At 37.4% G+C, this 23,987-nt stretch overlaps 1 protein-coding gene across 4 annotated transcripts in view; it reads right to left on the bottom strand.

The window, feature by feature from the left end:
- Positions 1-5,887: 5,887 nt before the first annotated feature.
- KCTD16 (potassium channel tetramerization domain containing 16) overlaps positions 5,888-23,987 on the bottom strand; it is a 314,992-nt gene continuing 296,892 nt past the window's right edge. For all 4 annotated transcript variants that reach the window (XM_004042747.5, XM_055389284.2, XM_031011737.3 and 1 more), the window contains one exon: positions 5,888-17,905. In XM_004042747.5, coding sequence (XP_004042795.1) covers positions 17,451-17,905 — 455 coding nt within the window. In that variant the 3' untranslated portion in view covers positions 5,888-17,450. The remainder of the gene's footprint in view (positions 17,906-23,987) is intronic.

Raw genomic sequence — 23,987 nt, 5'->3', positions numbered from 1 at the left:
CTCCCCAAATCACTCAGAATCAGATTGTTTAGTTTCCTTTTGTTTGTATAATTTGGAGGATTCGTTTTGGAGTTGATTTCTAATTTTATTCTACTGTGGTCTGAGAAGAACCTTGATATGATCTTGATTTTTTTAAAATTTATTGAATCTTGTTTTGTTGCCTATAGCCTCTCTTAGAGAAGGTTCCGTGTGCTGATGAGATGTATATTCTGCAGTTCTTGGGTAGAATGTTCTGCAAATATCTGTTAGGTCCATTTGTTCTAAAGTGTAGTTTAAGTCCATTGTTTTCTTGTCGACTTTCTGCCATGGTGATATTTCTAGTGCTCTCAGTGGAGTGTTAAAGTACCCCACACCCCATTATTGTGTTGCTGTCTATTTCATTTCTTAGGTCTACTAGTAATTATTTTATAAATCCGGAAACTCCAGAGTTAGGTGCATATATATTTAGGATTTTAGTATTTTTTTGTTGGAGTGATCCATTTATCACTATATAATGACCTTCTTGTTTGTTTGTTTATTTTACTTTTGTTGCTTTAAAGTCCATTTTATCTGATATAAGAATATCTACTATTGCTTGATTTTGGCTTCCATTTGTGTGCAATATCTTTTTCCACCTCTTTACCTTGAGTTTGAGTTTATATGAATTTTTACATATTATGTAAGTCGCTTGAAGATAGCAGATATTTGACTTGTGATTTTTTTAATCTATTCTGTCAATCTGTATCTTTTAAGTGGATCAACAGACCATTTATGTTCTATGTTAATATTGAGATGTGAGGTGCTGTTCCAGTCATCATGTTTGTTAGATTGTTACCTAGATACTTTGTTTTCTTCATTGTGTTATTATTTTATAGGCCCTTTATTGTTTTAGAGTTTTATGCTTTGAAGAGGCTTTATTCTGGTGCATCTTTTGTTTCAAGATTTAGAACTTCTTTTAGCATTTTTAGTAGGGATAGACTGGTGGTGACAAATTTCCTTAGCATTTGTTTGTCTGAAAATGACTTTATTTCTCTTTTATTTACGAAACTTAGTTTTGCTGGATACAAAATTCTTGGCTGACAATTATTCTCTTTAAGGAAGCTAAAGTAGGACCCCAATCTCTACTAGAGTGTTAGGTTTTTGCTGAGGCCAGTGGTGTTTTTATTGCTCTCATGACAACCTCCACATTACCTAATGCCATGGCCCCACTTGGAAGAATCTACCTTCCGTATACCCCTTGTCTCAATCTCTCCTTTTTGCCTCTGAGGATAGCCCTATTAATTCTGCCCTATCTTATAGGCCAATATTTCTCAGACTTTAATGTGTATGTGACATGTGTCCCTGGGTTTTGTTAAAATTCAGATTCTGATCCAGTAGGACTGGAAGTGGGAGTGGTGCTGAGACTCTATAGTTCTATGCTGCCTGTTTATAGAATGGACTTTGAGAAACAAGGCTCAAGACCACTTTTCTCCCCACTCCCAGACCTATTTCACTTCAACTCCTTGCCACCTACTTTATGCCTCTTTTATAGGTACTCTGAGAAATTCCAGTAAGATAATCAGAGCAGAAACACAAGCAGTGTCAGAGGGAGGGAAATGTCTAGAAGAAAGAAAAAATCAAGAGATTGTATCAATGAAGTTGGATCTATAAAAAACGTACTAAAATTTTGTACCTGTAGGATATATAATTGTTTTACCTCTTGTCATTTCACTCTGTTTCCCAGGCTTTAAAAACATATATCATCAGAGCTCTGTATTTATGTTGAGACTTTCTCCAGCTCTTCCCTTAAGGTTGTTGGCATACATATAGGAATCCTTGAATCTGGGTCTTGTGTACTTTGGAGACCTTTTTCTGTTTTGTTGTTTTCACAATCTTGAGACTAAAAGGATGGGATCTGTATAGCCTGTATGTCATAAAACAGTAAACAATCAATTTTTCTATTCAAACAAGAAGACACCCTTTTTCCTTGTATGTTTTTGTCTTTGGTTGATATTTACTTATTAAAAAAAGAGTACCACAAAATATGGGAAACAGCTGATATTGACATGTTTGTATATTATTTTGGCTAATTTTTAATCTGCTATATTTCCAGCACTTCCTCAAAGCATCATAAATAGCAATGTAAGATACTGTATAGTTGTACAGACCTACGAGAAGTTATGTTATAGAAAATAACTAAGAGGAAAATGATGCAGTCCTTTCTAAGTCCCCAACTGTTGCTTCAGCTTTCAGAAACTATAGATGAATGAGAATACACACTGCAAACCTCAAGGTGCCAGAGGACATTGTGAACATCATTGCACTATGAGCATAAACCCTGGGCTTTGCAAAGAGACCTGCAGGTAGCAGCTCCCTAAAGAGTAGATCAAGTTAATTACCATGTTATTCATTTACTCTAGCAGGAAAAAACTCTCTTATGCCTCAAGTACACAAAACTGATTATTATTAACATCTTTTTCCCTCCTCACACTCTCTCACATTTGTTAATGTCAGATGACAGAGAGACCAGGACATCCATCTCCTTATTGAAAAAAAGAAAAAAAACTGACAGTCTATTATTTCTAGGTACTAAGGGCCACTCTTTCCCAGGGGCAAAGGGAGAAAGAATGATTTGCTGCTAACTGTGTGACTTCTCTGTCTAACTCCAATAAGTTCACTACTTTCTCACCATTTCCAATCCCTTCCCGTCTATCCATGTTAAAGACAAAACAGAAATTCATGCTGGACTTTCTGGAGCAAAGGGTGCAAGCTCTGGTTAATGCAGAAAATGAGTCATTAAACTGGGGCATGTGTGGGAATTAGCAGGGAAAGGTCTTGGGTGCCCACTTCATCCCCAGGGAAGAAACAGTAAAGTTAGCTCACCCATTTGCAATAGCTTTAGGACCACAGACCACAGTCCACCAGCATTCAACTCACCTTCTCCTTGTCTTTCATTTCCTCCTAGATAGACTTGCTGTTTTCTCTCAAAGACAATCTAAAACGGTCAACATTTGGGACCCACCAAATCCTCCCCACCTCCACCTCTTCTTTCAAAAAGGAGACCAGCCAGAGCTGAGGTAAAAATCAGTTGAGAAAGGGATGGCAAAATAGTGCAAAAAATATAACTCCTTCAATGTCCTCAATCACAGACTAGATGAAGAAATTGAGGCTTCAAGGAAAGCGTATGGTGGGGGAAAGGGGCACTGTTAGATAAAGGATGCTGTGATTTATTAAATATGTTTACCCTATACTCCAGACGCGTGAAGAACAAACAGAATAAAAAGAGAGGGAAAGAAATGTATAGAAAAAAAGTAGAACATCCAGGGAGGATGGAGAGGAGAAAAGCTTTATTTGTATCAGAGGTACCTATGTGTCTGTGATTTTGTCTCTTGGAGACATCCTATTTAATTGCTGCATATCCATCAGGAAGCAGACAGGCTTGAAGAGCATGTTTGAACTCAGACCTATCCACAGAGGAAGAGCAATACCATTTCAATATACTAGCTATCTTCCAGTTATGTAGGGTGTTTTTGTTTCTTGGTACCCTAAAGATAGGACACATGGTGAGTCAGAAGAAAGAGAAAAAGAAGTCAAAGACTGAGTTTAGTCCTCAGAATTTATTTTTGGTGCTTTCATAACATGGTAATAAGAACAAGCAATGGGTTTATGGGGTGTACCTGGAGCTCTCTGGCAATCTTAGCATTTGAAAACCTTGCCCTCCTCCTGGGCCTTTGTTGCTGACCTATTGATTTTTTTAAGCTCTGCAACATGAGGCTGGCTTACTGAAGGCTGAAGCTGCTCTGCCTGGCTAAGGGTTTTTATCATCCCCTTATTGAAATGAAGACCTATCATGACCTGTTTCAGTGGCAGCTGCCATTTGGGACAAGATTGATGTGGGCTCTGAATATTTTTTAGTCATGGGAAGGAATGCTGCCTTTGGGTTGAAATTGGAGGGAAGAAGTATTGTCTAAGCAGTTCGTATTTTTTCCTATTTCACTGTCCTCGTTGCAAAAATTATGATCCTTCTGATCAAGTCCTGTTCAATTCAATTTATCTGAAGGGTGAGTTTTTGATCAGTGGCTGTGTACAAATCTCCCCAAATCTCTCCACAGATCTCAAGAGGAGTCTTTCTCCTGGTCTACTACCAGTGTTTTCCTGGGCTCCCCATACACCCTTTTTTCCACCCATGCTCCCCAGCAAGTAGAGAGAGCCCCCTTGTGTCCTCACCACCCACATCGCAGAATCTTTAGGGAGTGTTCTCAGGACCCTTGATTTTTGGGGGAAACTAGCTGCTGTTCTGGGCAGAACAATGGTGACAAATAAATTCCTTCCTGCTGTTCATTCTGTAAGTCTGCAGCCAACTTTTTCTCTTAATGTTGGTTCTTTACTTGTCTATGTCATTCTGGAACAGTGGAGGCATAGCCTTTCCCTGTGCCTAAATTTAATGAAGTTTTGGCTCTATTTAAGCAATTTCTAAGGCTTTGGAGGTCATTAACTTCACAAATCTCCATCACAGTTGCTTTCTGTCTCTCAAGTTTTCAGAGGAAAGCCCACAGCTTTCCACAAAAGAATTCATGGGAAAACTTTTTCTCCAAACCCCTCCATCACTTCGGTCTGTCTAAGCTTCCATCCCTCTTGTGGACTGAAATTCAGCATGGTACAGCATCCTTGTAGCCACTATTGCTAAGGATCAGCTTATTGAGGCAAAATAGACTATCTCATTCCTAAGTGATCTCAGTGGTAACAGAGTTTTAAGGAGGATTACTGTAGACTAGGTCCTCACCTTCTCCTGCTTGGCCTTCTGTACCTTGTGGGACTTTTTACTTTGGGTCCATGCAGTATGGATATTGTGACTTTAGAATAGTTTCTCAAAACAAAGCTGTAACTGTTATCTCACTTACATGAGATAGTGTATGAGAAGTGTCCTAGCCTGATTCCACAGATGCAGTTCTAGACCCAGAACCATCTCTTCCTCTCTGGGTCTTAACTTTCCCTTTCTGTACAAGAAATACAAGGAAGGGAATGGGTTAAATAAACATTTCCCAAAGTGTGTTTCTCAAAACCGGAAGAAAGTTTGGTGAGACCAGTCTGGGAGATTCTGGGTTAAAGTTTGAAAGTTTTTGTTTTGTTTTGTTTTGTTTTCACTGCAAAACTCCCAGGGCTTTAAATATAATAAAGAGCATTTTAAAAGTGCAAGGTGGAATGTGTAAAAGAGATTACATCTCTCAAACTGTACATTGCCCAATTCCTTCCATTTTTTCAGTGCATATCATGGGGCAAGTATGCCACCAAAAACACTTCACAACAGCAAAAGGCTGAATTATTTCTAAAGCTCCTCCAAGCTGTAAAATTATTTTTTGTAGAATTTTCCCTTCTGATTAAAAAACATAATGCTTAACACTATTAGCAATGTCATAAAATGGTAAAGCATAAAAAATGTATTCAGATATTCACTGTTGAAGCCGAATTCCTTTTTAAAATTTGCATTTTGGAATAATAGTAATAAGAATGGATAAGGGTTATTAAGCAGCTATTTAATGTACAAGATACTGTGATAAGTGCTTTATATAGATTATCTAATTTAACTCTCACAAGAACCTTGTGATATATCCATTATTTCTATTTCCTATTTACAGATAAGGAAACTGGTGTTTCAAGAGGTTTGAAAAATAGTACAAAGCCATCCAATTAGCAAGAAACAGAGGCAAGGCCTCCGCCTATTACAGTTTAATTCTAAGTATAATAAATAACCAATTCATTAAGTCTTCTCCTTTTCTGTACCCAAACTCAGCAAGCTGCCACAACAAACCAGAAATAAACTAATTGCAATGGTAATTATATTTCATCTAAATTTCTTGAGTTAGCATGAAATAATGTTGACTCATCAGTCTCTTATGTATACTGGAAATAGATATATATAACAACTAAATGTTACCAAATGATTTATTATGATTTGTGCTAAATTACAATGCATATGAAATGGAGTCATTTATGGAAACACATAAAAATAGTTACCTATTCTGTAATTATATTCACACAAGAATCTGAAATATAGTTTCTGTTCTTCCTTTTAAAATATATCCACAGAATGACTTTTGTAGTTTTCACCATACAATTTTACAATACTGATACTGCACCTGTATCATTTACCATACTATAAGAACTAAACAGAATATGAAAGCAGTTAATAGCAAATTAATTTTTTATATCCATCAATGAATCCAAAGAAAAGAGTAGTTTGTTTCCATTGGCAGTGAGAATAGATGGTAGTAATTCGCAGTGTAGATATTGCATACATAGATATGTATGTATATATTTATATGTTGCTCAGGGCTGTTCCATCTATAGGCGGTTGCCTTCCGAGTGAACCAATGATTGCCAAAATGATGTGCAATTCCATTGCGACAATTAGTAGTAACATTTTCTGTCATGTTTTTCTCGCAAAAAGAAATAGGTAAGAAAGAAATACAGCAGGCTAAGATCTACAGTGTTACATCCCAAGGTAAAAACAGTTACTGAGTTATTAGAGTCACAGTAGTTTATGTATATTTGCTATTCACAGACTGCAGACTTTTTGCTGAATAACCGAGCTGCTGAGAACTGACGACATCTAGACATGCATTCATGTGAGTCCATAATTAATGATGTTTATACTGTAATAAGCACATTCATTTTAACACCAGTCAGTAAACAAATTCCTTTAAAGTTTGAGCTAAATCTGCTATCACAATTACGCACAAAAATAACCTGTAAACAATTTGACGTTACATTTATGTACAAGCGAACTGCATCGGAAAGGAGAAGAGGTAATTTCATTGGGTGTCACTTGTTATTCATCAATGTGCAACAAACTGACCCAAGTCATCAAGTGCTCGAATGAGGTCAGGAAAAAGTAACATGAGCAAGGCCCCAATAAGTCACCACTCAGCATTAGTACCAGCAAAATTCAGAATCCTCTATTTGTGGTGACATCACATTCACAGCATCAGAAACAGATGTCACAAGGAGCTTGATAATCCCTGGTCAGATGCACTTGAAATTTCCAGGTAACCTGATCAACAGGGTCTTTAACTTTAAAAGTGTAAGGAGTGGTGCTGATATTATGTAAAAAAGTCAATTTAATTTGGACGAATTATTTTGTTCGTTAGGTTCGACCCAGTGCTCTGGTTTTGAAAGACATGGGGAAGAGGAATTCAACTAAGATTACTAAATTCCTTCAGCCAACACAAAGATTCCTGATTTTACAGACTAAGCTGGGTGTCATTGCCAGTCTAAGGAGTGACTCATTTAAAGCAGATTCTATTAACAGATTACAGTGGGACTCTCTGAAGTGCAGCTCCGCTAAGTTTGTGTTTCTGTGTGTCTTAACTAGAATACCTTTCCAATTATTCATGAATCAATTTCCTTAGAGATAAAAACAGGGTAATTAATGAGAGATTTTGACATCCGCCACCCATGATTTACAAAAATACATTAGTTTGTCCATCTCTAAACTAAACAGTATATTTTAAGACAAATTTTCCTGATTCAACTTTCTGCTTTCGAATTAAAAATAAATAAATAAAATAAAATGACAGAGGAACATGAAGTTAGGATGATGTAAAATGTCCCCTCTGCTCCAAAATTTTGGGGAAAAAACAGTCGCTCCTTCAAATGTTCTCAAACCTAATTAGAACATTTCATTGCTTTAAAAAAATGGATTTTCTTTCTTATGTTTTTAAGACAACATCTGCAGAAGGCTGGTGAAAAAAGGATTCAGTGACCGTGCTTGATTAGTTTACAAGTGCTTCTGTTGTGTGGGCACACCTGACAGATCTCTGGGAGGAGGGATCTGTGCTAGGACTATCAGTTGAAGGCATGGGCTTGTGTGCATACAAACTGATCCCAAAGAGCAGCAGGGAATCTCTGTTTGCATAGGTTGACTTTAAGTATTTTTCACATTCCCCAGTAATATGCAAAGCATGTGGCTATGAATGAGTACACAACTTACTGTATTCTTAAGATGGCCAAAATTCGTTAATTTGGTTGTTATGTCTGTAAAATGCCAAAATAGGTAAGTAAGGTTTTCTTGTATTTGACTTACATTGTTCTTTCTTTGAGCAACTATTTGGGTATTGTATAAACAGGCTTCAAGTGTTATTTGCAGGAGACTAAAACTTTGTGATTATTACAATGTGCCCTTGACTTTTAGTATCTATTTACAATATGCATATTATAAATTATTTACTGTAGCTTTAAATAAATAAACAGATAATTAGCTCCACCGATAAATCATGTAGGGACACAGGAACCCTCATCAGTGATAAAGTGAAATTAACCAGGATATAATAAATTAACCAATAGGTAAGTGAAGCACCACTAGGGCAATAACCATTGAATTTGTGCTATCATACACCTACATTTTTCTGTTTCTTCTTAAACATTATCACTGTTCATTTGGTAGTGTTTTGGGTTTTTTCTGGTTTGGTTTTTTTTTTTTTTTTGGAATGAAGAAGTGTGAAAACATGTAGTTTGAAATTCCAACAAATGGTTTGGATAAGAGAGCCAGTTTTTACAAGTTTGGTGTTTCCTTAAATGCACTTTTTTTGGTTTATTATTCATAGATATTAAATCTAAATATTTTGTTAATGTTCTCGGCACCATAAATAAATATATCCACTTTTAGTGGAAGAGAATTTTGGAAATTAGAACTATATTAGACCGTCTAGGAAACCAAATACAAATTGTAATAATAATAAGTTCTCTAAACTGAAAATTCCAAAGTTTTAAACTATGAGCTTTGTTTATGGGTGTATACATATGTACAGCTATAGATATATATTTATATATATACACATTAAGATAGATGTACACACATATGTACATATATACACATAATTTTATACATAAACACAAAACACACATAAATACACACACTCCTCACACACACACACTCACACATGCATGCACATATTTCGGTGAAGTTTCTTTTCTAAAGCTGCCTCTCTTTTTCCCAACTTATAACAGTAACAATGAGATGCTGAGGGCAGTTAATCACATTTGGGCTTTTGACCTGTCTTGAATAAAAAACTGAGACTGTTTAACAAGCCAAAAGATGAAAATAGCAGATACCTAGATACACTCATGCATAAACACATATAAACACGCTCATACACCTATTTTACTTCTCCTGAAGCTTGCCCTAGTGACCTGTGTGCAGCACAGCAAGCAATTGCAAGTGTCATTTTCTCCAGACGTGGAAGCTAGCTTATCACGGTGAGTTTCTTAGGGTATCAGTACTCACCAGATACTTGTTCTACAATATTATTGCCCCCTTGAAAATTTTTGTGGCATAAAGTACAAGCTGTAGCAAATCTGCCCTTTCTTTACCTCCTAGGCAGATGCAAGTCACAAACAAACAAAAAAAACTGATGACTTTTAGGAAGGATGTCAGGCTGGGATCACACTTTGTTTAGCATAGGAGAGAGGAGAAACAGGCAAAGTTCAGAGGACAGAGAGAACAGATTGTACAAAGAGATGGCTAAGCCAGCAGCCTTTAGAGTCTAATAAACTCAGAGGAAAATCTGGCTCTGCCACTTTTTAGCTATGAGCCTTTATGTGCTACTTTATCTTTCTGAGCCTCACTGACCTCATCTGTAAAGAGAGGATAGTGGTAGGGCTTACTTCATTGGATTATGATAGGATTAAATGAGATAAGGCATGAAAAGTACTCAGTAGAGTTTCAGGTACATAATAATAAATCTGTAATATATATTATTTATAACTGGATATTTAAACCGTAATTCTAGAATACTGATCAGAACTACATATAGAAATAATGTTAGTCTAGGATTTGAATGAACTTAATTCAAGTTCTTTACTCCAAATTTGATTGCTTAGACATTATAATGCTCACGACAGTGACCTATATATGGTATGTACCCAACAAATATTTGCTGGATATATGCATAAACAAACAAATAAATGACTGATTTAAACTTTCTGGGTCCTTAGTTTCCCTTGTATAAAATGGAATTAGAATGACCCTACCATAATTCCATCCCTGGGATATTGGTATGATACATTAAAAGAAAAATGTCAAATCATTTCAGACACAAATTGTGTTCTAATAAAGTCAGTATATATAAACTAAACAATAAGACTCAGTAGCAAGGACTTGTGCTTAGACTTGTCACATGTTTGGAAACAAGGACATGGGAGCCACCCCTGGGTGAGTCTAGGAAACATATTTTCCAATAAGATTTTACCATCCTCAATGAGGGAATATTCAACTCAAAGTAACGAAGGGTATGATAAGCAGTTACACACAATGAAATCATAGGCCTGCTCAAAACACTTTCTCCCCCTTACTAGTTTCATTTCTGAGAGCACTTTGTGGTCTACTGTTGATCAGCTTGGGAAACATCTTTAACAGGATCATGTAAACTGAAAAGGATCCCAGAGTGCTTCACAACAAACACTTTTAGCTGTTGAAAGATTGACAACATCACTGAAGTATAATTTTTCTGAGGCAGAAAGACTGAAGTAGAAGAAGACAAGACACCTAAACTACAGGCCTTCCTCATCACTACCACATCCCTGGAAAAAGTTTCCTATTTCTGTAAATCTCAGCTTTCACATCTGCATAAAGAGATAATTATGTCTAACTTCAAATAATTTCCATACGTATAATTTCTATACACATTTAAACTGGTTCCGATTTTTATTTTTCTATTTTATCCTGCTTATTGACCTGGAAGACTTCCCGTATATGGTACAGAAAAAAAAATGCCTTGACAAATTTAAACTCATGCTTAATTTAGAGTTTCTCAAGCTAAGCACTATTGACATTGTGGGCTGGATAACTTTTTGTTATGGAGGGCTTTCCAGTACACTGTAGGATCTTTAGCAGCATCTCTGGCCTATACCCATTAATTGTCAGTAGCACCCCTCAAATCATGAAACAAAAAATATCTCCAGGCATTGCCAAAAGATCTCTGGTATGCAAAACCACTCCTGGTTGAGAGCCACGGCCTTAAATGCACATAACCCACATGAATCAAGGAGAGTTTCCTGAAATTGTTTCTCTCTGTCTCTCACCTAAAGGTATAGATAAACCACTGACCACTGGCTGCAATTAAAAAAGACTACTGATGATTAATGTGTATTCTATGTCTATCTTAGCTTTCAAAAATACATTCTTTTTTTGAATAAGATGCCACTCTTCACTATATACATGGATATGAGTTTAATTTTTCCCCAGAAATTAGTATTGTTTGAATTTCACATGAGGAGACAAGCTTTACTTAACATTCTCAAGGACTGACATCCACAGTAGAGATAAACTATTGTGCTGAACTAAAAAGCTGTTAAACTATGTAACCAAAGGCTTTTTCCATGCACTCAGATAGCACTCCCACGCACATTATCCACTGAGCTGACATAAACCTAAAAATTGCACATGGCCATGTGCACACTCACACATGAACACTAATGTAATTTGAAAGCAACTCTCATTACTTTACTAAGCATCAGTTCTGCTTCCATTTGTGATGGATGGAGACCACGTCAGCAGGAAGAGAATATAAAGTTATGTTGATTTTTCACTGTGCAAATGCAGGTAAATTATCTAAAGGTCAATTCTAAAAATAAACTGATAAGATGGAGGAGGTTGCTGGAGACAAGAGACTTAATAAACCCTCTGGTTGGCATATAAGTGTTTTACAAAGCTGATTAACAGGCAGATTACCCCCACCCTCCTCCAGGACAAGCCCTTGATAGTTGCTAGGCCAGGCACATTTTTCTTTATCCTTTTAAAAGTAAATTTCCTAAATAATGCAAGGATGACAGTCTGGGAACTTAACATTTTTTACCTAATTGGCAACAAAATTTGTTCACAAGCAAGAGAAACATTTTTTGAACATTAGGAAGCCGGGACAGAAAAGGGATCCCACTTAGGAAGTAGAGGAGAGAGGGCAACAAACTGAATCAAATTTAACCATTTTTGTTTTAATCTTGGCCAGTTTAACATAATTAGTTGCTCATGTTCATCAGTTTCATTAAACGTCCTTCACTTTCCTTTGGCAATAATATTTACTCAAATATTCACTCATGATCATGACAAGCATGATCTCTATTTTTATCTTTCTTATAACGTGGGAATTTGGTATGTATCCAGTTAGTCTGTTAAATGAATAGGGTCAATTGGATCATTGAAACCCTTTTGAATTCACTCTTTCTTGCTTTCTTTTTCTTTTTCTTTTTTTGCATTTATTCTTACACATCAGTTTGGCTTCAAGTTTTTAGTTAATGTCAGGGTTCAGGATCATCAATTATCTGAGAGCTTCATAGTCCTGGTTGAGTCAAATTGGACAAATTTAGCAGTTCAATGGCGCAGGATTTGATTGGTAAAATATAGCTGAATTCACTAATCATTCCATATTCATTTTGGTTATATTTTATGTGCAGTTAATGGAATCACCTTTGGGGCCATACACACCATTAAATTATGGATCACTTTCAATTTCCTCCCACTCATACTAAGTAAGGGCCTAGAAATAAACAACTCTCCTTGGGAAAGATCATTATTTTTATTTCTTGTTGGGTATCATTAGAATACATCTCACTCAGAGATATGCTCCCATCTACCCAGAGCTAAGACTCTAATAATGCAGGCTTTTATATTGGGGAAAAACCCATACACATACACATACACACACAATATGGAGAAAGGGTTATGGTTGACAGACAGCAGATCAAATGGCAAAGAATTCATGAAAATCTGTTCTGCCCTAGTCTTAGGATGTTTTTCTTTGGGTGTTTTCTCTTAAGATAATGAATAATGCATGCTTTGACTTATTTGTAGTGGGAAGAAAGTAAGAGAAAATGAGGAAGTGCTTCTAAGAAGTAAAGGAACTCTTGGCCTCTGCATATTCCCTAAACAGCAGAATTTTTCAAAGTAAGGTCTATAGAAAATCCTCATCAAAATTATTAAGGAGACTAGCTCAAAATACAAATTTCTTTGCCCTGCTTCAAGTTTCTGAATCAGACTCTTTGAAGTTAGGTTGAAGGAATCTGCATTTTTACAAGTGCTACACATGATTTTTGTGCATACTGAGTATTAAAAAACGCTATTAAAAAGTTTGCAATGGAGATCACTGGAAAAAGAATCTCCATTCCAACGTATACAGCAAGATGAGAATAATAGGCATTTCAAACAAATAAGCTCTGTGTTTGCATCACAAGGCTGTGATTATTAAAGTTTAAGACTCTATTCTTTCAGCAGGGGTAGAGAACAATAACCATTTTGTCTGAAACCAGAATGATGAAGGCAATATAAATCAAACCTATTCCAGCAGGTTTCATTTGGTCTAATTTCTCTGCAGAAATTAATCATTATACAGTTCTATACAAATGACATGTAACTCCATTGTAACTCAGGATACAGAATGTTCACTCTGGTTCTTTCTCTAGTGTGCTATTTTGACAATATAAAATAAAATAAATAAATCGAAACTGTGGGGCATCAAGATTGCAAGACACCAACAATACCAAGACATTAAAGAGAGAAATGGCCCATGCTAAACCTATAAACCAGCATGCAAATTGGCAAAAACATTTATCTGCCACAGAGTCACCATAAGGAAAAATAAACTCCCTTCGTTTTTCTTTTGAAAATTGGTATGTCAGGTGGAGGTGACAAAGAATTCTTCCTAAAAGTTCACAGAAAGAGTCTTATTAATTCTAGTAAAGATCATCTAGAAGACCAAGGCTAGTCAAATTCCATGGCATGGTATATAGTGGCAGAAAATACCAGCACTCAAATTCACAGATCTACACTATAGTAGATACAAAGTTGAAGGTTGGAATTGTAGCAAAGGAAAATGTATAATAATCAAAATTTGGTTCCCATTGTGGGAGCTGGTGTCAAGTAATTTTACAAAACACCATACATGCCTTCCTTTTGTCTCAGTGTAGCATGTTTTGTTTGACACCAACAAAGGATCCTCAGAGAAGAATCTAAAGCCCAGGAAAGCAAAAGTAATCCAGAAGCGCAGGCAGTAATGGGGCCCAGAACAAGCAACACACCTGTGCCTATGGATAAAGATTCCTCTGAATCTAACAAGGCTAATTGAAAAGAGAAAAATTCCACGTCAGCACCCTTTAATAAATGTGTTCCCCCAAAATGAATTGGTTGGAATAGATACAACTATGAAGGAATAAAGAGCAAACGGAACGCTTATTATTTGTGCATTGTTCCCCCTCTTATTTTAATTCACCATGCATGCATTTTCAGTAAGATAACTGTGCCTATAAATACAAAGGATAACATCAGTGCATATTTTGGAAGCCACTTGACTTCATTATTTTTTGTCAGCATTTCAGTGCAATTTTTTCCTAGCAGGGGAAAGAAAATCACAATACCATATGATCTAGTAGTTTTATATTCCTGTCTTCCCCTTTTCCTGCTGAATGCAGATCAGTTCATTTTTGATAGTGGGTAGAAGGACTTTGTAAATATGTTTCTGACTTCAGATGACCCACATACCTTTAGGGAATGATCTCCCAAAGCTCACTGGATTTTAGTATCGTGGGATTTCCCAGAAGGCAATCTAAGTTGGGGCTCTACACGTGATTCCCCATTCATTGTATCCACTTGATACTACTAACTTCTTTACATTAGCAATTTATGGCTCTTGTCATAACCAAGGTTCGAGAAGTAAACCATATATATTGTTTTCTTCAGAATTAAACAAAAAGTTCTAAAAACTATTTTAACTTCAGGGAAACATGCCCGAGTCACAGTGACCACCAGAGTTACTAGAGCATGTACTCTTATAACTCACTTACCCAGAACTCATTTCCAATGTTGCAGGCTACCTGGACCTCACTTGATAACTCCACTCAAACTAGGTACTTTAAGCCTCCTCAGAGCCTTTTACTGGCCAGGTCTATGTTCATTTCTATATAAACACTCACACAAATAAATGCCATGCTGTTGTCTTAGTTACTTGAATATTTTACCATGGGATGAATGCCAGTCGAGAGGTGGCCCAGAATAAAAATATTGCTGTTGTGATTGTTTTAAACAGGTTTTCTATTCCAGCTTTGTTCACTGGATGTATAAGGAATGTCAGAGCAGAGAAAACTCATGACACGTCAGGGGTCAGAGGAACACTGCCACGAACACTCCTTTTGCAGTGTTTAATTTCCTGTTTAAAGAATGTAGTAGAAATATTGGGTTGACTATCATCTTAATTCTTTACTCTTATAAGGGTATCTCTCTATCTTGAGGCCATTACAGTCAGGTCTGAAATTTAAGGAAGTTGGAACTTTGGCCATTTTAGTTAGACCCCCAAAGTCTTTGACAGTACTTCCAGTGACAACACAATAATCATTCGACCAAAGTGAGTTGCAGGATATTTTCCCCAAATTCAACTTCTTGACCCATTAAGCTCTGTGATTCTTTGCAAGATCTTCTGTTATTAGGATGATGGTATTGCCATGTGCTATCAAGAAACATTGAAAAGAATGAAGACATACTGGTAAGTTTACAAACAAAGCTATGTTGTAGTTAAGATCAAATATCTGCTAATATATTAACACAGAAAAGAATACCACTTAAATTCATAAATTATAATTCTCTTGACAACTCAACTCCCAAGATAAACTTTCTTTTTCACTTATGTAAAACTTTAAACTCCATTCAAACCTTCAGGACAAGGAAACATTAGCTGAGTCTGTCATCCTAGTGTGAAGGCGAGAATTACAAAAATTCAGAAAGATATTCATATACTAATCATCACTAAGAACAGAAATCAAGACAGAACATCTTACATAATAAATGTGCATCAATGAAAGATTTCAAAAGGAAGAAATTAGTCATTGTTTTCCTCCTACAGATATCATCCAATTGCCTTTATTACCTGTGATACACATACACACATGCACACACACGCAATAAAACAAATTAGGAGTGCTTGGCACACAACTATTAATTGACAAATTATTTTTTGGTTACCACTTAAATGCATGAGGAATGCTGAAAATAAAAACTGGTCTTTTAACCTTCCTGTAGCACAAGTCTATGAAAGAGCTATTGGTACCTTAGTAAAATACAGAGATACATGGATGGATGGCTATTAACAGTTTCTTTTTGGCTGTGTCTATACAGGTCAGGATGTAATTGAAAAAGATAGTTTCATTTAGAAATCTGAAACCTTAACTTTGGAGCTTCAGTTACCTTGTTGGGTTGTTACAGACATCATAAAAATGACACAGCTAAATCCTTGCATGGGCACAGCCAAAGCCCGAATCCCAAAGGCAAACAAAAACAGCTACAAGCAAGTAAAAACGTAGCTTCGTAGTTTAAAATTTTTATAAGAAATTATTAGGTTGTGTGTGGAATACAACTTTCTCTAAAACAAACAAAAGGCCGGACCCTTATTCAAGTACTGTGTGTTGTCCTTAGTTCCACAACAACACAGGAACACAGAACTTAATGTGGATTATGTGGAAAGGCCACACCATTAAACTGTGGGCAGTAAGAACTCTGAAAACACGGAGAAAAGGGTGATAATTCAGTTCAGGGTAGAGAAGGCTGAGTGTGGAGTCATTTAGCAGAAAATTTTGTGGATATGAATGTTTGATTTTTTAACACAAAGAATGTTTGACCAGCTCTCCTCATCCTCTCTTAACGCAGACAAAGAGCAAAGCAGTAAAATGGAGCCTGAGGGTATTAATTTCACAATAAGGAATACAATTTGTTGATGATGAGAGTCATTTGATGTTAGAAAGTGTTGTGAAGAAAGGCTGGGAAATCTTCCCAAAAGAATTTTAAGAAAGAGTCAGAAGCTCATCCATCTGAAATATTGTAAGAGAGGGCTGCTGGGAGCAGGAGCACAGCCCTTGGGAGGTCTAGGCCCTGGCATCGTGTGCGTCATGTGTATATACATACTTAGTTGTGCTTGTCTTGCACACATACTCATGCATACGGAGTCAATATAAACTGGCACATATAGATTTGAGTGAAAAGGCATATAAATCTGCCATTCTCCCCTAACCCCATAAACAAAAGGAAAAACCAAATTTAAAAATTCCAAACTTATGCCATTGGGCCAGATCTTTTTCTACCATACCCTCATTCAAAGGAGGGAGGTAGAAGGATGAGAGAAAAAACCCAGTTTGGGATAAACGACTCCCAAGGCCTCTCAGCTACTTTTATGTAGCTGGCTCTCATTATATGTAAGATAGTTAGCACATGGGACGAAGTAAACAAACAAATAACTAAAAAAGATTTTCTTGTACTTCCACATCTAGAAAGAAATCTACCCTGTGGATTTACATGTTAAGGTGAACTAGGTAAAGTAGGCAGTAGTATATCAATGGACTATTGTGTTCTAAGAAATGTGCATCATTAGTTGTATTTTTTCCTTTAAAATATGAATTCCTTTTAGGAGGTTAACTTCAAAATGATGACTTTTTTTTTTTCTTTTCCCGCCCCCAGCCCTCCCTTATAGATGATACTTCCTTAAAAGTTCAGATTGCCAAGGATGTTTTCTCTCAGGAAACCGATCTGGAATTTTGATTTTTAGGAAATCCTGGATACATTTCTCCAGCTCCTCCTCAATTGAGAGCTTTTCTTTAACAGCTTTTTTTTTGCTGCTCATGTTCGATTCCCTGGAGCCTGAAGTCAGAGTCCGGAGTAAGTCGCTTTTCCGCCGCATCTCTGACTGTTGGATCAGCTGGACAGGGCCCTTCTTGATGGGACGGTCCAGAGTCTGGATGTTGGTCTGGCGTGTCACGGGACCACAGATGACCGTCTCCTGGGGAGAGCTGGCCTCAGACTGGCTGTCGCAGCTAGATGTGGAGAGGTCATTGCAAGACGTGCCGCTCTCCCCTTCTTTGTCACCTTTGCCATTCTTGCAGCAGCAATCGCAGTGTGAGGGTGACCATCTGGAAGGCTCACCTGAAAAGAAAGCAAAGAACCCAAAGGATTAATGCCAGCCAGGTCAGTTGGAGTAGCAGTACAGCACTTGGACATACACACAAACACACATAAGAGAAGCATCGCGGAACCATGCTTTTAGAAAAAGTGGGGTGGCATCCAGGGTGGGCTGCAACAGGTGCACCCAAAAGCCAAGTCTACGAGGGAAGGAAATTAATGATGGCATGCTATATAAGAGGAAATATAGTATAATGCTTAAGCCCATGAGCACGGGAGTCAGAAATACCCAGCTAACATCATTTATTAAGCTTGTCACCTTGGCACATCCCTTAGATTTTCAGTCAGTTTCCTCATCTGTGGTATAAGGGTAATAATTTTCCTACTATCTGGAGTTATAGGAAGGAGTTAGATAAGTCAAAATTCTTAATGCAGTATCTCTCTCACAGTCAGCTCTCAATAAAAGCTGGCCAATTTTCCATAGCTGATGGAAAGCTCCAAGTGACAGCAGTCAGGTACAACAGGAAGAGACTATGAAAGCAGAATGACAGTAACCAGGGAAAGGGGACTGACTCTGTGCCTGTCCCTATCTGGGTACCCCTCAGCTCCTTGGTCCTTAACAAAAACTCTGTTAATTCAGTAGTTCCAATTTCAGTCTCCATACAAGGAAACTAAGACCCTAAGAGTTTGAGAAACTTGCCAGAGTTTGTACAATTTGAAAGTGGCAGAGCTGAGATTTGAATACAGATCTTCCAAGGGCCATAACCATGCCAATTAACCATTTTATTCAGTATCCTTGTTAGTAAAATCGTTGCTTCTACTTCAAAACAATTTTCAAGTTATAACTTTTCTGAATTTCTTGTTAACCTCTCCTCAGAAGTGTTTGCTTTTTTCTTCTCTCTGAATTATAGTTCTACTTTGTAAATACCTCTATTATTGCACGTGTTACATTTTGCTATATATCATATTAGCTACTAGGCCATGAGATCCTTAGTATGAGCATAGTGAAGTATCCGTTGTTGTAATACCAGCAAATATGCCAAGGAACAATGTAGAAATTCAATAAAAGACCGTATTATAACCTATAAGTACCTGGATCTAGCCACGCCTGAAGCTAGTCTTGCCAGTGAGCTTTTCATTTATATGATAAACTATATTCTGTGTCATTTTTTAAGCCAATATGAGTCCCTCTTCTCCCATTCCTCTGAGTCTTGACTCATAATGCTGCATTTAGCAATTTGAAGGCAGAGCAATGTTGCAGATGCACAGTGGCTCCGTGAACCAGGAAGAAAAAGTCCACAATCATGGCACAAAGCAACTACCTAAAAATAAATCACTGCCCCACACTTCCACCCTCTGAACAGCCACAGTCTTCCTGGAGTCATAAACTTAATTAATATTATTTACCAATCATGTATTACATGCTGGGCACTTCTACAATTCTTTGTACTTAATCCATAAAAGTAAAGAGAACAAATTCCTTTATGATATTGAGGACAAGGATAATGTAGTACCTTTACATAGTTTTAAAGGAGACCCCATTTTGATTTACACTATATCTTATTCTCATGAATAATAGGTCACATTATACAGGATGTTACCTTATTGCCATTTCTAATATAGTCAAAGTAGAGAAAGCTTAGAATGAAAACTATTAGGAAAATTACATCCTATCTTCTTGTATAAAGCCTGTTCTTTACATATTAAATGATTTAAACATACATACCAACTTATCTCCATATAATTTTTTAAGAGAAAATAAAACAAAAGTTTCTATAAATCACAACTCCAGAAGTATCCCTAAATTATACCCACTCTTTCAAGTCATTTTCTAAAATGTGACTGAGTAATCATCGTATTTATAAAGCCATTAAATTAAATGCAACAATTCAATTAGCCAAAAAGGAATCACAACAGCTGTATTGTTCTAGTTATCTCATGCTATTATACATTTTCCATGCAATACAGAAACTGTTCAGCATATACCAGCTGGTGACTGAAAATATCAGTAATAGAAAATGGTTTCTGTCTGCCAGCATACATTTCGAGGGGATCATTTTTTACCTTTACTAGGCAGAATCTGCTTCTGCGTCCCCAAACTCGGCAACCCCTATACCAAAATGACTTAACTGAGAAATGGTTCCAATGAATTGCGCTGAAGAAAAGTAATCACATCAAACCAGAGGCAATCTGGTTTTAAACCTTTTTGGAAAAGTGTAGAAATTGAATTTAGCTTTTACAAAAAGAACAGGAAGAGGGGAAATACAAAAACGAAGAAGAGAAGAAATATATGCTGGGATACACCTATTACCTTAGAGCAAGATTACAAAATATTTTGGCCATAAACCCTGCTGAACAAGTAGAGAAGCAATTGCTGTCTTTTTGTCCAAGAGTCAGTCACCTTCCCCATGGTAAACTCATTTCATTCAATGGACCCAGAAGGAAACTTGAGTCTTCTACAAAAGTGTTTGTTTGGGGTTTTTTGTTGTTGTTTGTTTGTTTTTTGAGACAGAGTCTTGCTCTATCGCCCAGGCTGGAGTGCAGTGGTGCTACGATCTCAGTTCACTGCAACCTCCACCTCCTAGGTTCAAGTGATTCTCCTGCCTCAGCCTCTTGAGTAGCAGGGACTACAGATACCTGCCATCATGTCCGGCTAATTCTTTGGTATGTTCAGTAGAGAGGGGCTTTCACCATAGCCAGGCTTGTCTTGAACTCCTGACCTCAAGTGATCTGCCCGCCTTGGCCTCCCAAAGTGCTGGGATTATAGGTGTGAGCCACTGCACTCAGTCTTCCAAAAGTTATTTTAACAACACAAACACCATCATGTGAAAAATTTCTGTATATTCATGTGGAAAGTTGCATGGAGCCCTCACTATGTGCCAAGCCAGGAACCTGGCAATGGTGCAGTTATTTCCTCCCTGAACTGCTGGGATGATCATGTATTTAAATGTCATCTGGGATCCTCCTGCTACCAAACAGAAGTATTGCTTTCCACTTATTCTGGGCACTATCACTATCAAAGGGGAATTGAACAACTTAATTCTAGTGGAGGTTGTCATACTACCATGTTTCAAGATTTTATGAGAACATTTGACTGTTTTACTTGCCATTTATTTTGGCAAGATAATTTATGAGATGGCTTCTGAAGTCTATGTATTATATTAAACAAAAAAAGAAAGATAGGATCAGAAGGGCTCCATCCAGCTGATCCAATATTATAGGATTAATAGTACTACAGCCCAACTGTAGTCCTACATGAAGGGTTGCTGTGAAGTTTGAAAAATAATCAAATGTGAGAAGATAACCACCCCATATCTTTTCTAGGAGCACTGTCTGCCTCACTACCCTCTTCCCAAGAACCTAATTACAAGCAAAGAGGTTTTAAATCAGAACACAGAAATGACACATGTAAGCTCCAGACCCCTTTGACCTTGCAGTCCCACTGTGATATGCTTACAAGTCTTGGGAAGTGTGGAAAGATCTATGAAAGGTCAGTTCTGTAACACAAAGTATTCTAGAATCCCCCCAATTATACCAAATAACGATCTCATAAATACCTTAGTACTTCAAGTTGCAATGTATTTTGCTTCCAATTTGCTGAAATTTCAATACTGGCTGGAATAATTCTCTCCATTTGGGGAGAAAATAGGTTACAATTGATTAGCCAGATGTGGGAAGAAAACCATTTCATTCCAAGAAAAGTCTGATTTATTGATATTAAAAAAGCAGGAAATCTATTGCCTGTTTGGGGAGTTATTATCTAGTTGCTGGTCAGAGAGCCTAATAGCTCTACCTTGTTTTTTAATAAGTCATTGCTGAATTTGTTGAATATTATATGATTTTTGGTGCCTGCTGCATAAGAGTGACTTGATAAATGTTTGATGAATAATCAATGAATGAGCTGAACACATATGTTGAATTGTATCAAGTTGATAACATGGCAGTGCAGGTCCAGGCGCCAGAGTCAGACTTCACAATTTGTCACCTATGAGACCTTACATAAATTACTTCAACTCTCTGAGCCTCAGTTTACTCATCTGAAGAATAAGGCTGTTAACAGCATTCTCTTCACAGGGCTTTGAAGAAAATTAAATGAGATAGCTAATGTAAAGGATGTTTTATAATTTGCGGCACACTAAGTATTCCATTCAATTACACATCTTTGTTCTACTACAATGCTGACACTATTCCATATAAGGGAAACAAATCAGGGGCTTGCTATATAATTATAATGTTTCCATCAATACACTACACAGCTAATACTTAGGTCTAGCTGGAATATCACATTAGTAATGACACCGATGTTACAGCTGGATGCATCAGGAAAATGTGTATTCAGTAGTTAGTAATGTCTGCCTCAGCACAGGAATGGTGAGTGAGTGACCACAAGCGCATACTGTGTCTGGGACATGGTGTGTGAACAGGGGATGTTTTTGGAAAAAAAGGAGTCTTTATAGTGCAGTGCTTAAAATTTCACAAATGGATAAGCCCTTCAGGATAAAGATTGACTTGAAAACACATCAAATAAACTTAAATCCAGAACGGGAAAGAATTTGCATTTTGGATTAAACAGGGAGAGGCAGGAAACTAAGTTATATTAAGTCCTTAAAGCCCTAAATCTTCAAGCATTTTACAACTTAGAAAAACTGAGGACTAATCAAGCAAATTGTATGATTAGACTTGGCCCCCTGCCACTATAGACCTCACTGTGGCAGTTCTTACTGATAAAGAAGAACTTAAACAGAAAAGACTACAGAATATTTCTCCTCTATGAAAAATTCAAACCGAGCTGAGTGAAACATGACTTAGCAAACTCACAAAGTGCTTATGCATTTTTAAAAGAGGCAGCTCTGCAATGTACCCACACTTCAAATTTTCCGCCTGCTAATGGTTGTGAGCACAATGCACATCATTTACTGCAACAGCTGGGAAAACTGCTTTCCCCTGTCTTCTCTGTCAATGATGTAGGAGCCTGCCAGTCTGGGAGCTAGGTGGCCAGATTTAATTTATCGAGGCTGCTGAAAGGCTTTCTTGGTATCCCAGTTGAAAAGTCAATAATGGCCAAATTGATGTTTTTATAATTCTGCTAACCTTGAAAACGATATTGCATAGTGGAGATTGGGAATAGGCAGGCTATGCGAGCTTCTGAAAAAAGTTTGTCTTCAAGCTTGACAATCACCATTTCTTGCTTGCAGTTGACCGTTTTTACTCATGAGCAGTTGGTCTTGGAGGGGCCCAGTGGGGGCTTCTATTGAGAGATGGTTAGTATGGGCAAGAACAGACAGTTAAACTAGCCACGCATCCATCAGAGTCAGTCAGGAACACAGGCACCTCACCAGTTACCTGAACGGGAAGAATTTAACATAAGTATTGGTTAGACAGATATGGGAGAAGTGAAAATGCAAACAGGTGACAGTGAAGAGACAAAGATAGTGGCTGCAGGAGGTGGCTACCATCCTTAAGTCTGAGGAGACAAGTAAAAGAAGATGCAGTTATTAGAACCTAAAAGCTTAGAGGAGGCATTGTGTGGAGGCTGGACCCAGACATCTGAGGAGGGCATGTGGCCTGCTGGTGCTGATGTTTCTGAAGCAGCCTGGCTCAGGGGATTATAGAGGGGAAAAAAAGGAAGCTGGAACCAACTGCTTTTGGAGTAAACAAAAGTTGGGCTGCTGCTGATAGGAGCAAGGGGCAAGCAAGGAATTCTTCCCATGTTTTAGTGTCTCCCTCTAGCACCCTCTATTGACAGAGCCTAACAGAAAGCCAGCTGGGCAAAGGAAAAGTGTAGTTAGCCTGTGTGGTTAACCCAAATCCCAGTCCTGGCATCACAAATAGAGTATAAACGGGTGTGTTTGGAGCTGAGAGACAACACCTTAATAACCAGGACACTCCCTGCGAGGGATGCAAAAGACATGAAAGACACTCTTGACCTGCAGGAATGTGTGCTCTACTGCACAAGCTAGGAAATGAAAATTAAAACAAACAAACAAAAAATCACCTCACTTCAGCTCCTGCCCTGCCAGCCCTTTTCTATACCTCAAGGTTGTGTGTGATCTTCCCTTTGCCAGCCACGCATCTTTCTACTTTCAAGCTAGTCCCAACCTCCTCC

The sequence above is a fragment of the Gorilla gorilla genome, chromosome 4, assembly GCF_029281585.2.
Source record: "Gorilla gorilla gorilla isolate KB3781 chromosome 4, NHGRI_mGorGor1-v2.1_pri, whole genome shotgun sequence".
NCBI classification, from domain to species: domain Eukaryota; kingdom Metazoa; phylum Chordata; class Mammalia; order Primates; family Hominidae; genus Gorilla; species Gorilla gorilla.
This window is presented reverse-complemented; position numbering and strand designations above follow the sequence as displayed.